Here is a 14,967-nt window from a genome sequence, read left to right on the forward strand (position 1 = left end):
AGGAAGGTCACTGAAACGTTGACCGTCAATATTCACATATAGGTAAAAATGGTACAAGCTGTCCACTTTTTGGGCATGTTAGTAATATTTAACCATTGACTGAATGTAATTGAAAACTAGCCGCTTTTTCAACATGAATAAAATTTAGATAAAAACACCCTTATCTAAAACATGAAAAAACTCTATCAACACATCCATCACTATATGATAGAGTTTCACATGTAAAAATTCAAAACACCATCACACTATTGGAGTTTCACATATGGGGAGATTTTTCCAACATAATGTATTAGATTTTCACTTGTAAAAGATTTGAACTTTGACACATTGTGTTGGAGTTTTTTTTTTTCCCGTAATGTAATTAGGGGTATTTTTGTATTAAAAGCAGCTAAAGTTTGAATAATTTTGAAACAGTTGTTGAGTTACAATTGGGTGAAGTACACAAATAGCCCTCAAAGTAGATGGTCTTGAATTTTTGTCCCCGCTTGCCCTATGAGCAGAACTTCAAGTTTAACAAGTGTTGCCCTCGCTTGCTCCATGGGCAACACTTTCAGCTTTTGAGTTGAAATTCTGCCCATGAAGGTCAAAAGTTAAAGACCACCTTAAAATGTATCATATTCCACAATTATATTTTTTATAATTTAGCCTGAAAAGTGGTTGTATTTCAATTTCTTCCTTATATGAGCGTCTCATCTTATAATAAATAGAAGAACTAACTCAAATAGCCGCTCACCCAGCCATTCAAACGAAAAATAGCCAGCATACTTCTAATGTATGTATAATCTATGTACAACCGTATATAATAAGCGGATAATCTGTATGCCATCAAGAAAAAGTAAACAGTGAATCGGGTTGGCTATTTATGTAAAGATCCTTACTAATGACCGCGTTCGCCTGACCAGTTTAATGGGCTTAACGAGCTGTAACTAGTGCTTCCACCGGATAAGGCCCATTTATATGCAGTTTTAAAATTGAAAATTAGTGGCATTGGTTCTCCTAAGAGTGTGTGGATGACAAAGCAGCTTCTTTTGGCTGCCTCTCTGACGTTTTCACTGCTTCACTAGCATTGGTACATCCTCTCTTCTACCTGATATGATATGATATGATAACCAACAACTGCTGAAAAGAATAAAAATTGTACAATATGCAAAGCATATAGACAAATTAATAGACTTGGCTGGCTGCGAGACATGGCAACAACAGGAGGTTCTATTTCACTTTCCAGCTTCCCATCACCATCTTCTTCATTTAGCCGTAGAGCTAAACCAAATTCCACACTACTGCATGCTGATTCTCTTGAACTAAGACACATCAAAATCTGCAAATGCGCCAACGTGTTAGTCCCTTCTCCTAGAAACATTGCCTGCTTTGCAGCGCAAGAATCATCATCTTTAACTGGTAATTTTCTAAGTTATTCCTCATTTATTTTTTCAAATTGGTCATTTCCCTGGTACTGTTATATCCATTTGATAATTGCCAATACAACTAGTTGCTGCTGAAACGAAGGAGAAGAAAGAGTCAGAGACTGCTGAAGAAACAGCTCCAGCAAAACCAAAGCCAAAGCCTGCAGCAAAAGCTCCAGCCAAGTCTCTACCTCAGATGATGGAGGAGGATGTTATCCCGTCCCTGAAATCAATTCTTGAAGCACAAGACGATATCTCTGAGCTCGAGTTATTGTTTAATGACAACAAGGCGAGTCTCTTATTATCATCTTACTTATGCTAATACAAGTTTATCCGACTAAGATTCTTTCATTCTGATTGTAATTTTCACTAAATGCTGTTGTTGCAGTTGGAGGGTTCATTTTCAAAGAAGGGTAATCCATATTCATTTTGGGCGTTCTTTCCTGATGGACTCACAGGTATGTCTTCAGTCTTTTGACTTGATTTAAGTTTGTTATGCGAGTTCAGATTGCTTATATGATCGGACACACATAATTGGCAGGTGCTAAAGGTTTCTCTTTGTCTTCCTATGGTTCCGGCCCGAGCACTGTGGAACCTTTTCTCGTTGATGAGAAAAAGATAACAGCAAAACACATTGTATTCTGGGTAGAGAAGCGGTTGGCTGCTCAAGGCATTATTCCTGTCTGGAATGAATAATGTCTTGGCAATGTATATTGCCACTTACTTTTCTCCATTTTCTTCTTTCTTTAAGGGTCCATAACAGCATGCTGTGTATTCCATTTATATGTAGTCAACCCTTGCTCTTCCTCTTCCAATGTGTATTTAATATAACAAATGTACACTTACCAAAAGAACATTTCCTCTACCAAAAGATCTTTAAGCCTGAAGTTCATAAATTGTAGCATCTCATCATACATACACCATTAAGGTAACACTGACAGTGCCACACTAAAAAGTAATAATGCCGGGGGCGGGGGGTGATCATTCTAATGCAACACACACACGTACAAATAAAAGGAAGAGTGCAAAATTGCCAATGTTTTCATGGTGCAATCAGAGGCTGTCTTCTTAAACAAGTAGCTTATCAGGGGTGATAATAACTTACAACATGCATCTAATATTACATTGCAAACAGTCCCAAACTGCCTGATTTTACAATGGCTTTGGGCACTTAAACGTAACAATTAGGAATTAGAACTGACACTTGTACCATGCATTGCAAGTTGAAGCTCACTTAAGAAGTCCTGCAACCCAGAAGAAGATGCACCTCCAGCTTGTGACATTAACTGAAGGCAAAATATGAATATTCAGTGGTCATGGAGAGAGAAAAGAAGGTTGGATGTAGGAATTGGGGGGCACAGCAAAATTGCGTCTTACCTGATAGGGAACCATTGCATGCCCCCAAGGTGACTTTTTTGTGTACATAACTGGCCTTTCTGCGAAAGAAAAAAAGAAAAGAACAGATGACTGAGTTCTGATTGCTAGTGTAGGTGGACAAATCATCAAATTATGTAACAGTACAAAGTGAGTGATTCATTCATGCTCTCGGAAAGTCTCCGGAGACCTTTCAGGTCTACTCTTCAGGTCCTCCATAAGTAAACCGTAGGCAACGATATAAAATTAAGCCATATCAACCACAAGAAATTAGAATAACACTGAACATATTGTATAATCACCCAGGGGCCAGAAACTGACTACTAATATCAGATGAAAAACTGTCCATTCTCTCCTTCCTCCTCTTATTTCGTGGTTTAGAAAAGTAAATAAAAAAAATTACCACCTCATTCCACCCCAACCCCGACACAAAAGAAAGAAGGAAAGAAAGAGCGGCAATTCTTAATTCTTTCTTCATTTTCTTTAACTTGTCACATTCTCCCCAGTACAGATTGCTTTTAAATTTCTAAGCAATATTGTCATCAAAATATGCTTACCTCAGGGTTAACTCAAATCTTGCTCAAGAAAAACGTATTTCAAACAACACATTACATCCAGCTCCTATATCATGAACCTCTACCATGTGCAAAACTATATAGGTGGTAAAACATGTAGGTGCTGATGTCCTACTTTTGCCACCAGTATCCAATCATTAGAGTAAATGCGAGTTTAAAGCTTTTATAATGTATATCTCAAGGGAAAGCAAGTAAAGGCATAAGCTTATGGGACTAAGGCATTTCACCTTAATTATCAGTAGAGTCTATCTCTCTATACAGTATACACCACATTACCTTTTCTAGTTAAGCTTGCTTGCACTCTCGAAATTATAAGTATATTTATGTCTCCATCTATCAGTAGAGTTAATTCCCTTTATGCATTAACAAGTATCCCATCAAGCAGAAGCTTTTTCAGTACACAAAATAGCACGGCCATAGCCCAATTTTCCAGAGTGGAACCCTTGTGCGCCACCACTAGATTTCACAAAATATGCAATCTTAAGATAAGTTGTTGCTAAGAGATGACTCAGAACATAATCCTGACCAAATTATCTGGTCACAGAATACCAAGACAGAGTTGATATGGTCATCTAGGAAGACATTAACAATAACAAAAACTACAAATAAATTCCAGACTAGCTGGGGATAGCTATCTGAGTCCTGTATATCCACTCTGCTCCATCTAGGAAGAAAGTAGACCAATTGAAATAGTAAAGAGCAGCAGGCTGCCCTTTTACTCACCAGGAGAATCATATGGTAAATTGTTGTAAGCATTCAGAACAGCCATCCAACCTACAAAAGCATAAAACACTTTATTAACATTCTCGCCAGTAACTGCTACCATCACCATTCACGAAAGAGTAGAAACTGGCTGATAAGGAACCACAACATCCAAAAGAGATGGCATGTGAGACTTGCTCGCTCATCTTAATTGAGACCTTTACTGATAATGGCTAACTGAATTTGACAGGGGTCAATTTCTTCTTCCCAATTAGGTCAACAAGGATTGGTATGAGATAGTTGCTCATGAATGATTGGAAATTATGCTGTCAAGAGCCATATCACCATTCATCTCTTTTGCATCATGGGCATGATTTGAAGAATTCAACATTAACACAGAACTGAGTGCCCACATAGATAATAAAGAAAATGAAGGAAAATGCATGGCCAAATATTCCACCACACCAAATGAAACTAAAGAGAAAAAAAATTGAAATCGAATGATCATAACATAATACAGCATAGAAAATGGTTAACAGAAAGAATATGCAAGAAACAATGTAATTGACAAATGAGATATTAAATCGTTATTGGAAGTAATAAATTCAGGAATTCAGAATTGATTCTAAGAAACATACGGTTATTCAGAAGCTGAAAAGCATCACTGCCAGAACATCCTTGTAGCGGTATTAACCCTGTCCGATGACTATCATTTGCTTGATATCTGCCACCAGCATCATCTAAAGTAGATGTAGACCTAGAGGCACTAATTTGATTCTTCTCGCCATCATTACTATTGCCATTAGCTCGTTCGAGGTGATCTGCAAAAATAGACTATCAGAGAAAATGTTGACCAAGAACTGCAGTTTGAAAAACTTCAATCAGCTATTTATCCAAAATATGCTAGGCAGCTGAAGAAAATAAAGTACCAAATGACAAACACATTCGTTTTAGATTAACATTCATGCGGGTGGTTCAGCTAAGACTTTTAGGGCATCATCTACCCATCCCGGAACAAGGCTCTACCGTATCTGACATCTTAACGATTACAGCCCGAAGAAGAAAGTCTAATTTTACTGGTTGCGATACTAAGTTACTAACTAGGTTGATAACATCTCATGTGATCTTCAACCCCGGCACATTACAACCTAGTGTTCTCCCTAGTAAAACTTAATATATGCTATGTCAAAGAAACCACTGGCTGGATTTGCATTAAGAAAAGAAAAATGAAAAACCACTATCTCTTCGCACAATCATCTAGATACAATCAGTGAGAAAGAACATTGAGTTAAAGCTGCATTCCAAGGTGATGCTACAATAATGCCAAAAAGCAACATTTTAGAGTTGAACATGCTGAAGCCAACTAAGCCACCAGCTCAAAAGATCAATAGAAGTGTTTGCAGTTATACCACCCTACGCAAAAGTAATTTACAAGTGTCCTCAAGTCATTGCAATAGTTAGATCATTTCATCAGCAGAACAGAGTCATGTTAAAAGGGTCCTGTAACCCTCCAGAGTAAATTCAAATGGCAATAATTTGCCCAAACTTTTGACAACAACAACAATAACATACTCAGTGTAATCCCACATAGTGAGGTCTAGGGAGGGCAGTATGTACGCAGACCCTACCCCTACCTTGTGAAGGTAGACAGGTTTCCAATAGACCCCCGGCTCAAGAAAAGCATAAGCACGACAGTAATGGGAAAAAAAAGTGTAGAAGCCATAAAAATGAAGCAATCACAACAACAAGATAATAAGATGATTGAAACGAGAAACACAACAGGTTGTAATAGGAACCTAAGAATAAGAAAATACGAGAATACATACTAATACTATTGGTATGAAAAAGAAGAACGCTCGACTACCTACTAACCTCCTACCCTAAATTTCAACCTCAACACCCTCCTATCAAGGGTCATGTCCTATATAAGCTAAAGACATGTCATGTTTTGCCTAATCACCTCTCCCCAATACTTCTTCGGTCTACCTCTACCTCTCCTAAAATCCACAATAGCTAATCTCTCGCATCTCCTCACTGGTGCATCTGGGTCTCTCCTCTTCACATGCCCGAACCATCTCAATCTCACTTCCCGCATTTTGTCCACCTCGGAGGCCACTCCCATCTTGTCCCGAATATCTTCATTCCTGAACTTACCCTCAGAGTATGCCCACACATCCATCTCAGCATCCTCATTTCCGTCACTCTCATGTTTTGATATGAGAGTTTTTGACTAGCCAACCCTCCGCCCCATACAATATAGTCGGTCTCACAACCACCCTTAGAACTTGCCTTTTAAGTCTTGACGGCACATTCTTATCACATAGCAATTTTGTGACGCTACTCAGGAGGCTGACAAGGAAGTGAGGCTTGATACACAAGTCATCCACATGAGAAATAATTTCAAGTATCTTGGGTCGATAATCCAAGGTAATGGGGAGATTTAGCATTACCCAGCCCAAACTTTCCAACTTCCATTATTGTCAGAATTGACACAAAGACAGATTTAGATGCATGATCAGTGCTGGATTCACACCAACTGTTTGTGAAGGAAGATAGGAAAACGAGCGCAAACTTTAGTCTCCCAGAATCTCTGACAGGAGCAGAAAGCATTACTTCACTGAACATTGCGTGATAGTTACTGGAAAATATAGAAAATGAATAAACTTTTATTATGAGAGCTACAATTAGAATTTATGCATATCCTTCACATGATATCAGCCTTAATGGCAATAATTGATACTGCTGAGCACTGCTCGAAATTAAATTAAATTGAGGTCAATGTAATAATCACTTTATTAAACTAGTTTTCGAAGATTAAATTTGACTTCTAATTCTACTGGAAGACAGATTGAGACTAAAAGTTCGAGCTTTTGAACAAAATAAAATAAAAATATAATTTGACTTGTAGCTGCATCAAAATAACTACTACTACTACAACTAATCAGTTACCTCCTCCGGATTTTCGCCTACCAAGCGAGCGATTCCTGCAACAAAAAAGGAAATCACAAAAAAAAAAAAAAAATCAATTCAATAAAACATGTCCAAATTTAGAAATACAAATTTATGGAAACAGGGCCATAAATACCGCTGATTGGGAGGGGCATAGCGTTTAACGGTTGCAATGCTGGCTGTGATTGATGAATCTATGGCAGGACTTTCCAGCATATTTACTTTTGGTCTTTAAAAGATGTTCACCGACGCTTCTGCCGCCGTGTCGCCCCGCCGCCCACGGTGTTTCAGTGGAAAATGAGCTACTTGTTTCTTGAGAACGAATTTCCGGTGAAAATATCAGCCGAACATCACAGAATGGTAATGAGGTATTCCCGTCGACGAATTCCGAGAGATTAACGCGAGGGCTTCGATTGATGGATTTGGTGATATTTTTTATTGCTTCCGAGTAAAGGATAGATAGAGCACGCGGACCCAGGAAGGTGAATCCAACTCTTTATTTCTCAAAGAGAATTTTTTAGTTCGTTATCATAAATATTTTTTTTTAAACTATCATCAAGATTTTTATTTTATATTTTATCTCACATAAAATAATAATTAAAGTCCCGTGCAAGTTATATAACAATGCTTGTTTTAAGAATACAATAAATCAAACATAACATTATTTATCTTGTAGTATTAGTTATGTTGCCTAAATACCTGATAAAATTGATGATCTAAAATGAAACCTTAATAAGAAGCATTAAATTATTTAGTAAAACTTGTATATGTTTCTATTTAGATGCATGCATATCAACAAGTAGAATTACACCAAAACTTAATTTGAAGAACACTCAAGATTAATGTAATATTTTTGAAAACTCTTATGATTTAGTGATTTTAATTTTGTACCAATAAGCAGAACGTAAAAATAGTAATTTCATAAATTTTGAAAAGTTTAAACAAAAATATTAGCTTGATCCTCTGTGTACACAAGATATAATTAACTCTAAAAGTTTCTTTAAGATATTTGTTGTTTCATAATTAATATACTCATTGAATTATTTTTTCTGCAGCATGTTCATTACGAAAATTCAGATTCTCGTATAAAGATCGACCAAATTTTAAAAAATAATATAACTTTGAAATATCTTACAGATGCTAGTTCTATAATAAATAACAACAGAGTAATATTTACATCTTTGAGTAAATAACAGGAGACAACTGAAAAAAGTGAGACAACACCAAAAGTTAAAAGAGAGAGGAAGCAAGGAAGGAGAGATACAAGCCCCGGCGATGGAACCATATCAAAGGGACATGAAATGCTTTTCTTATCTAAAATAGGTTTAGTCTAGTATATGCACTAAGTTGGTTGCCTTAGGTAATGAAAATGCTTTAGCAGCTTGTAGCTTGTATGTAGGTGCCAATAGCGGCAATATGGGTTGTAATATTCAAAGACACCTGCTTAGTTAATATTAATATCTTTGTTACTAAAAAAAAAAAAAGAGGAAAGATACATGCACAAGTTGAAAGAGCAAGATGAACTCAACGGGGAAGATATGCGTACAAGACATCAAGTACATTCTTTGCGACCCCTTATTGTGTACATTTTTTTTATATTTTTGTCACGACCCCAGTTCGCCCTCCGTAAACTGTCGTGACGGCACCTAGTCTCTACGACTAGGTAAGCCTAAGAAACGCGGAACATGAACGAAACTTGCGGAAGAAATAATCAAAAACCAAAATTACTGAATGGAAACAATAGTTATGATGCCGCTCGGCATATACCACACAACATTCTCAAAACCAAGTACACTATCCCAAAACCCGAAAACTCACGGAAACACAAGCCTTTGGAATATCTAACAGTATAACTCCAGAATATCTAACAAGAAAGAAAATAAAGAAGGGCAATGTTTAACAGCTAGAATATAAAGGGACTCCTCGGTTTGCGGACGCGGCAGAAGTACCTCGAAGTCTCTAGAGCAGTCGCCTCCCTCAAGGATGGTAGGCCTGAGTAGCGGTACTTGGATCTGCACATGAAAAACATGCGCAGAAAGGGCATGGGTACACCACAGCGGTACTCACTAAGTGCCAAGCCTAACCTCGGTTGGGTAGTGACGAGGAAGGTCAGGGCCCTACTGAGGTTAAATAAAATATAAAGATCAACAGTATAGAACAGAAGAGTATAAATAAGTACAACAGTAAAATAACACAGGATATACAAGACATCAGCAACTATACATAAACAAGGTAAATACGGAAAAGAAATACAACTCAGCACTAAGAATGACAATCGGGGATCTCCCAGGATACTATCCTGTAGTCCCATATGTACATATCCAATGGATCTCCCGAGATCCTGTCTCGTAGTCCAACTCATAGTGCGCGGGGATCTACCGGAATCTCGTTCCGTAGTCCCAAATGTAAATACCCAATATTGGAGGAATCTACCGGGTGCATTCCCGTAGTTTCATATAACTATGCAGAGGGATCTATCGAAATCCAAATCCGTAGTCCCAAAATAAACAGGCAAGGGGGAGCTATCGGAATCCCACATCCGTAGTCCCAAGATAAATACACAGTAGCAACAGGAAAATATACAGAAATGGCAAAATTTCATGTTAAGGCAACAAGTGATTCTAGCCTAGCATGCTGCACAGAATTCAGGTAAGGCAGATTAAGCAAATAAAGCAATTAAGTCACTTAGACATGCTTTCCTAAGTTAACAACATCCTTAATAGTGCAAGTAATAGAAACAGGAAAGGAAACATACTAGTAATTACTTAAAGAAAACCGGATTTCCAACAATTAGCACAAGTACTCACTCGTCACCTCACGTACAAGGCATTTCAATTACTAAATATACCAATCCTAAGGGGAAGGTCCCCCACACAAGGTTAGACAAGCCACTTACCTCGATCCGGCTCAATAATCAATCCGAAACCACTCTCTTGCCATGAGTACTCGACTCCAAATGGCCCAAATCTATTCAATTCAATTTCATAATGTAAATAACACTTCAAGTAACTGATTCTATAAAGAAATTCTAAACTAATACACGAAATTAGGTAAAATAACCAAAACGCCCCTCGGGTCCACGTCTCGAAATCAGGTAAAATTTCTATTTCCAGAACCTTCGCACCTCTCACAAGTTCAGTCATATCAAAAGTACCAAAATTGAACCTCAATTTGTCCCTCAAATCATCACTCAAAGTTCTCCAATTAGACAAGCTCTACCCCCCCCCCCAATTATCACTGATTTTCCTTAATTTTTCATGCTTAAATTGATAAAAATCATTCCAATAACGAGTTTAGGGACTAAAGACCTTACCCCAATGAACTCCTCTGAAAATCCCTCTTGAAAAGTGCTCCCCAAGCTTCTTCCCGTTTTGAAAAAGATGAAAAATGGCTAAATTTCGCGAAGGCAAGAATTTATATGTTCTGCCCAGCGATTTCCATATTTGCGGCCCTGGGACCGCTTCTGCGAGGACTTCGTTGCATCTGCGACTTTCACTTAAAGGCCAATTTCCGCATCTGCGGTTACCCTTCTGCAGGTGCGGTACCGCTTCTGCGGTGAATTACCTGCATCTACAAAACCTGCTGATCCTCCCCAAATCTGCATCTGCGCTTATCCTTCCCAAATCCGCATCTGCGCTTGTTCCGCCACTTCTACGGCTCAGCACCTGCAGGACCCAAACCGCAGGTACGGTTATGACAATAAACCAGCTGTTGCAACAAACTTCAACTCCAAATCCTTCCGTCAACCATCCGAATCTATCCCGAGGCCCTCGGGACCTCAACCAAAGGCACCAACAAGTCAGAAACTACTATCCAAACTTGTACCAATCCTTAAAACACCTAAAACAACATCGAAACCTCGAATTAACCATGGATTTAAGCCTAAGAACTCCAAAATTCTCAAAATACGCTTTCGATTAAAAAGTCTATCAAACCTCGTCCGAATGACATGAAATTTTGCACACACGTCACATTCAACACTACAGAACTATTCCAACTTCCGGAATTCTATTCCGACCCTCGGATCAAAATTTCACTATCGAATCAGAAACTTCAAAATTCGACCTTTTGGTATTTCAAGCCTAAATTTGCTACGAACCTCCAAAACACAATCCGAACACGCCCCTAAGCCCGAAATCACCCAATGAAGCTAACAGAACCATCAAATTTCCATTTCAAGGCCATTTTCACACTGTTCCGACTACGGTCAACTTTCCAACACTTAAGCTCTCATTTAGGGACTAAGTGTCCCAAAACTCTCCGAAACCCAAAACCGAATATCCCGGCAAATCAAAATAGCAGAAATAAACTTGGGAAAAACAATTAACGGGGGATCAGAGCGTTAATTCTTAAGGCGACCGGCCGGGTCGTCACAATTTTTTATAATTTTTTTACTAGCTTTAGAAATATCGGATCCCCTAAACTTAATATTTTTTGTTCAGTGCACACTTGAACTATTTTTCTATCCTATTTACTCCCAAACTTGGCAGTTTTATAGCATTCGCCCACCTGAATACTAATACGGAAAACAAAGTGGATATATTCTCTTTTAGGCGCATGAGAATGATGAAAAATTTAAAAAGCAGCTTTCAAATGAGATATTTTTTTTAATCGTCAATTGCCACATAGACATAAGAAATAGTTTGTTTTATTCTAATTGTGTGTTTTTCTTACTTCTTCTGAAATACCACATATATTTTACCTCAAATTTGTAAGTTTTAATTTCTTCTTTCGGTGCAATGACTATTTACTTTATTGTTATTTTTTTCGAGCCAAATATATAAAAAAGACTTGACTAAAATTATTATTTTCAGCCAGATAAAGTTTTCGCCAAAGTAATGGTGTTTCAAATATGTATTTCATTTTTTAGATGCAAAATACTTATCCTAATTGTGTAATTTGTTTTCGCGTCAACTGCAAGAAAGAAAGAAGTGAGTTAGAACTTCATTACTTTTAATCAAATAAAAATAGTCTAATATAATGGTCCTTAAACTATGGTATAAATTGCACGGGGCGCCCTATTTGGTTGCCCTCATTTAACCTATACCCATTTTTAAAAAAAGTTTTAACTTGTACCCACTTTTTAAACAATTTCAGCCCCCTTTCTCCTCCTCCTTCTCCTCCTTCGTTTTCTTCTTCTTCTTCTTCTTCTTCTTCTTCTTCTTCTTCTTCTTCTTCTTCTTCTTCTTCTTCTTCTTCTTCTTCTTCTTCTTCTTCTTCTTCTTCTTCTTATTCTTTCTTCTGCTGCTGTTGGTGCTGCTATGAAACTTCAGTTCATGGGATGATTGCCATAAATATGTTTATCAGATTATTTAAAAATAAATTATAAATAATTGCGTAAGTTAGTAGACAATAATTTGTGAATATTTCCACGTACGTAAGTTAGTAGACAATGATAATTCTGTTCTTTTCACGTTTACTGTTTCCAAAATTTATGGTTTAAATACTGTTGGCAATCTGATTATTTATCTGCTTCAACTTATATAGTTGTCACTACCCAAACCCGGACCGGTCGTGATGGCGCCTCTCGTGAAGACAAGACCAGCCGACACTTCCCATTTTCCAATTATTAACAGTTAAGCATTTAAGAAACGGTCTAATCATGATAAAATATATCCAAAATAACAATGATAACATAAATACGCGGAAGAACACCCATACACAGCCCTAACCGAGGTATCACTAGTCATGAGCATCTATAAGTCATAATACAAGTCTACTAAGTCTATAAGCTAGTACAGATGTCTGAAAAGAGATAGAGATGATAAAGGAGTAGAGACACGGGGCTACGGACGTCAACAACTACCTCGTAATCTCCGAAAGCCCGCTTGAAGCTGGAGGAATCAGCACTCGGGTGCGGAACCAGCTACGCCTGAATCTGCACACAGGGGTGTAGGGAGTAAAGTAAGTACTCCAACTCAGTGAGTAGCAAATGTAAATAACGACTGAAAGTAAGGAAACACGTAAGGCACAAGGCATTCTATAATGAAGTAGTAAAACCATTTAAAAGCAGTAAAACAGTGGAAAGTCAAGTAAAATCCTCTTTCAACAAGTAAACAAGTAATTGACAGGTAATTAAGGTAAAGTAAGCAAATAGAAGTTCGCCCCTCGGGCACAGTATCAACAAATCCGGCCCTCGGGCAACATCTCAGAACAGTACCAGCCCCTCGGGCAATCACATCGAACAATACTAGTCCCTCGGGCTCAATCTCACATCACAATGGGTACCCGCGCTCACTGGGGGTGTGCAGACTCTTGGAGGGGCCCCTTACGGCCCAAGCGCAATAACAAGCCATCTCATGGGATCAAACTAGGCCCTCGGCCTCATATCAATCAAGCCACCTTATGGCGTACATATCTCAGGCCCTCGACCTCAAATCAGTATCAATGTTTCCTCAAAACATAAACCCTCGGCCTTACTTAGTCAAAAATCCTCACAAGCCTCTCGGGCAATAGTAAAATAGTGTTTCTCAGCCCAAACATCATTTAAAATGTCATTTAAGAATTAAAACTGAGTAAACATGGCTGAGTAGTAAAACAGTGGAAAATAACATGACTGAGTTCAAGTATAAAGTCAAAACAGTGAGGAAATATCAATAAAAATCCCCGAAGGGTTCAAATAGTTGGCACTGGGCCCAAATATGACATTCAGCCCAAATAATGATGATAGCAAATAATTTTCAATCAAATACGCGGTAAAATCATCAATCGGGACGGACCAAGTCATAATCCCCAATAGTGCACGACCCCACGCTCGTCATCAAGCGTGTGCCTCAACTCAAAATAACACTACGATGTGCAATCCGGGGTTTCAAACCCTCATAACATCATTTACAATCACTACTCACCTCGAACCGGCTAAATCTCTAGCTCGCGACGCCTTTGCCCCTCGAATCGGCCGCCTCCAGGCGCGTCGAATCTATCCAAAATCAGAACAAGGACGTCAAAGTATGCTAAGGGGGCAAAGCCCAAGAGAAAACAATTAATAAAGGGCACAAATCCCGAAATTACCAAAACCCGACCCCTAGGCCCACGTCTCGAAAGTCAAAAATTTTTACATCAATAGATTCCTTATCTCCCACGAGTTCATACATATCAAAAGTTCTCAAATCTGACCCAAATGGTCCTTCAAATCCACAATTAAAGGCCTAAGTTCTCAAGCCCTAGTTTCCCCAATTTTAACATTTGATTTCCATAATTTCTAGCTCTAATCCATGAAATAATAGCATAGGAACGCGTTTTAGGTCCAAATTCCTTACCTCAATGAAGTTCTCTTGAAATCCCACTCTCAAATCGTCCAAGAAGCTCCCAAGCCGAAGTCAAAAATGGTGAAATAGCTAAATCTCGCGAAATGAAATAACTTATATGTTCTGCCCAGGCTTTTCCGCATCTCCGGTCCAAAACCCGCTTCTGCGGTACCGCATATGCGGTCAAATCCTCTGCTTCTACGGAATTCACTTACTAGCCGCAAACCGCATCTGCGACTCCACAGGTGTAGTCCACCTACCGCATCTACGGTTCCCGACTCTTCCTCTCAGATCCGCATTTGCAGTTCCCCCTTTCACACGTGCAGCACCGCACGTGCGGTCCCCAAACTGCAGGTGCAAAAACACCAGAAGCAGAAAAATCTCAGCAGCTGCAATAACCTTTCAACTTCTCCGACGACCACCCGAAATCGCCCCTGAGACCTCAACCAAAAGCACCAACATGACCCAATACCTTATTCAAACTTGTTCCAATCATCAAAACACTTCAAACAACATCAAATCTACCAACTCACATCGGATTCAAGCCTAAGTTTCTAAAATCTTTCGAAATACGCTTTCGATCAAAAACCCAACCAAACCACGTCCGAACGACCTAAAAATTTTCACACACATCCCAAATGACACAACGGAGCTACTGCAACCCTCGGAATTCCATTCCGACCACTATATCAAAATCTCGCCTATCAACCGGAAATC

General features: G+C 38.6%; 2 protein-coding genes across 2 annotated transcripts; one reads left to right on the forward strand and one right to left on the reverse strand.

Annotated features, from left to right (window-relative positions):
* Positions 1 to 990: 990 nt before the first annotated feature.
* On the forward strand, positions 991 to 2,299 carry LOC107809774 (uncharacterized). The gene is made up of 4 exons (XM_016634464.2): positions 991 to 1,398; positions 1,490 to 1,692; positions 1,792 to 1,861; positions 1,945 to 2,299. Exons 1-4 carry the CDS (start codon positions 1,191 to 1,193, stop codon positions 2,097 to 2,099), a joined length of 636 nt encoding a protein of 211 aa, XP_016489950.1. The 5' UTR covers positions 991 to 1,190; the 3' UTR covers positions 2,100 to 2,299.
* Positions 2,300 to 2,408: 109 nt separating this feature from the next.
* Positions 2,409 to 7,471, reverse strand: LOC107809775 (uncharacterized). Its single transcript, XM_016634465.2, has 6 exons — positions 7,140 to 7,471; positions 7,004 to 7,038; positions 4,693 to 4,875; positions 4,076 to 4,126; positions 2,781 to 2,839; positions 2,409 to 2,689 (listed from the first exon to the last, which is right to left on the reverse strand). The coding sequence occupies exons 1-6, from the start codon at positions 7,217 to 7,219 to the stop codon at positions 2,588 to 2,590; spliced, it is 510 nt and encodes a 169-aa protein (XP_016489951.1). The 5' UTR covers positions 7,220 to 7,471; the 3' UTR covers positions 2,409 to 2,587.
* Between the last annotated feature and the right edge of the window lie 7,496 nt (positions 7,472 to 14,967).

This window comes from Nicotiana tabacum, chromosome 10, assembly GCF_000715075.1.
Source record: "Nicotiana tabacum cultivar K326 chromosome 10, ASM71507v2, whole genome shotgun sequence".
Lineage (NCBI taxonomy): Eukaryota > Viridiplantae > Streptophyta > Magnoliopsida > Solanales > Solanaceae > Nicotiana > Nicotiana tabacum.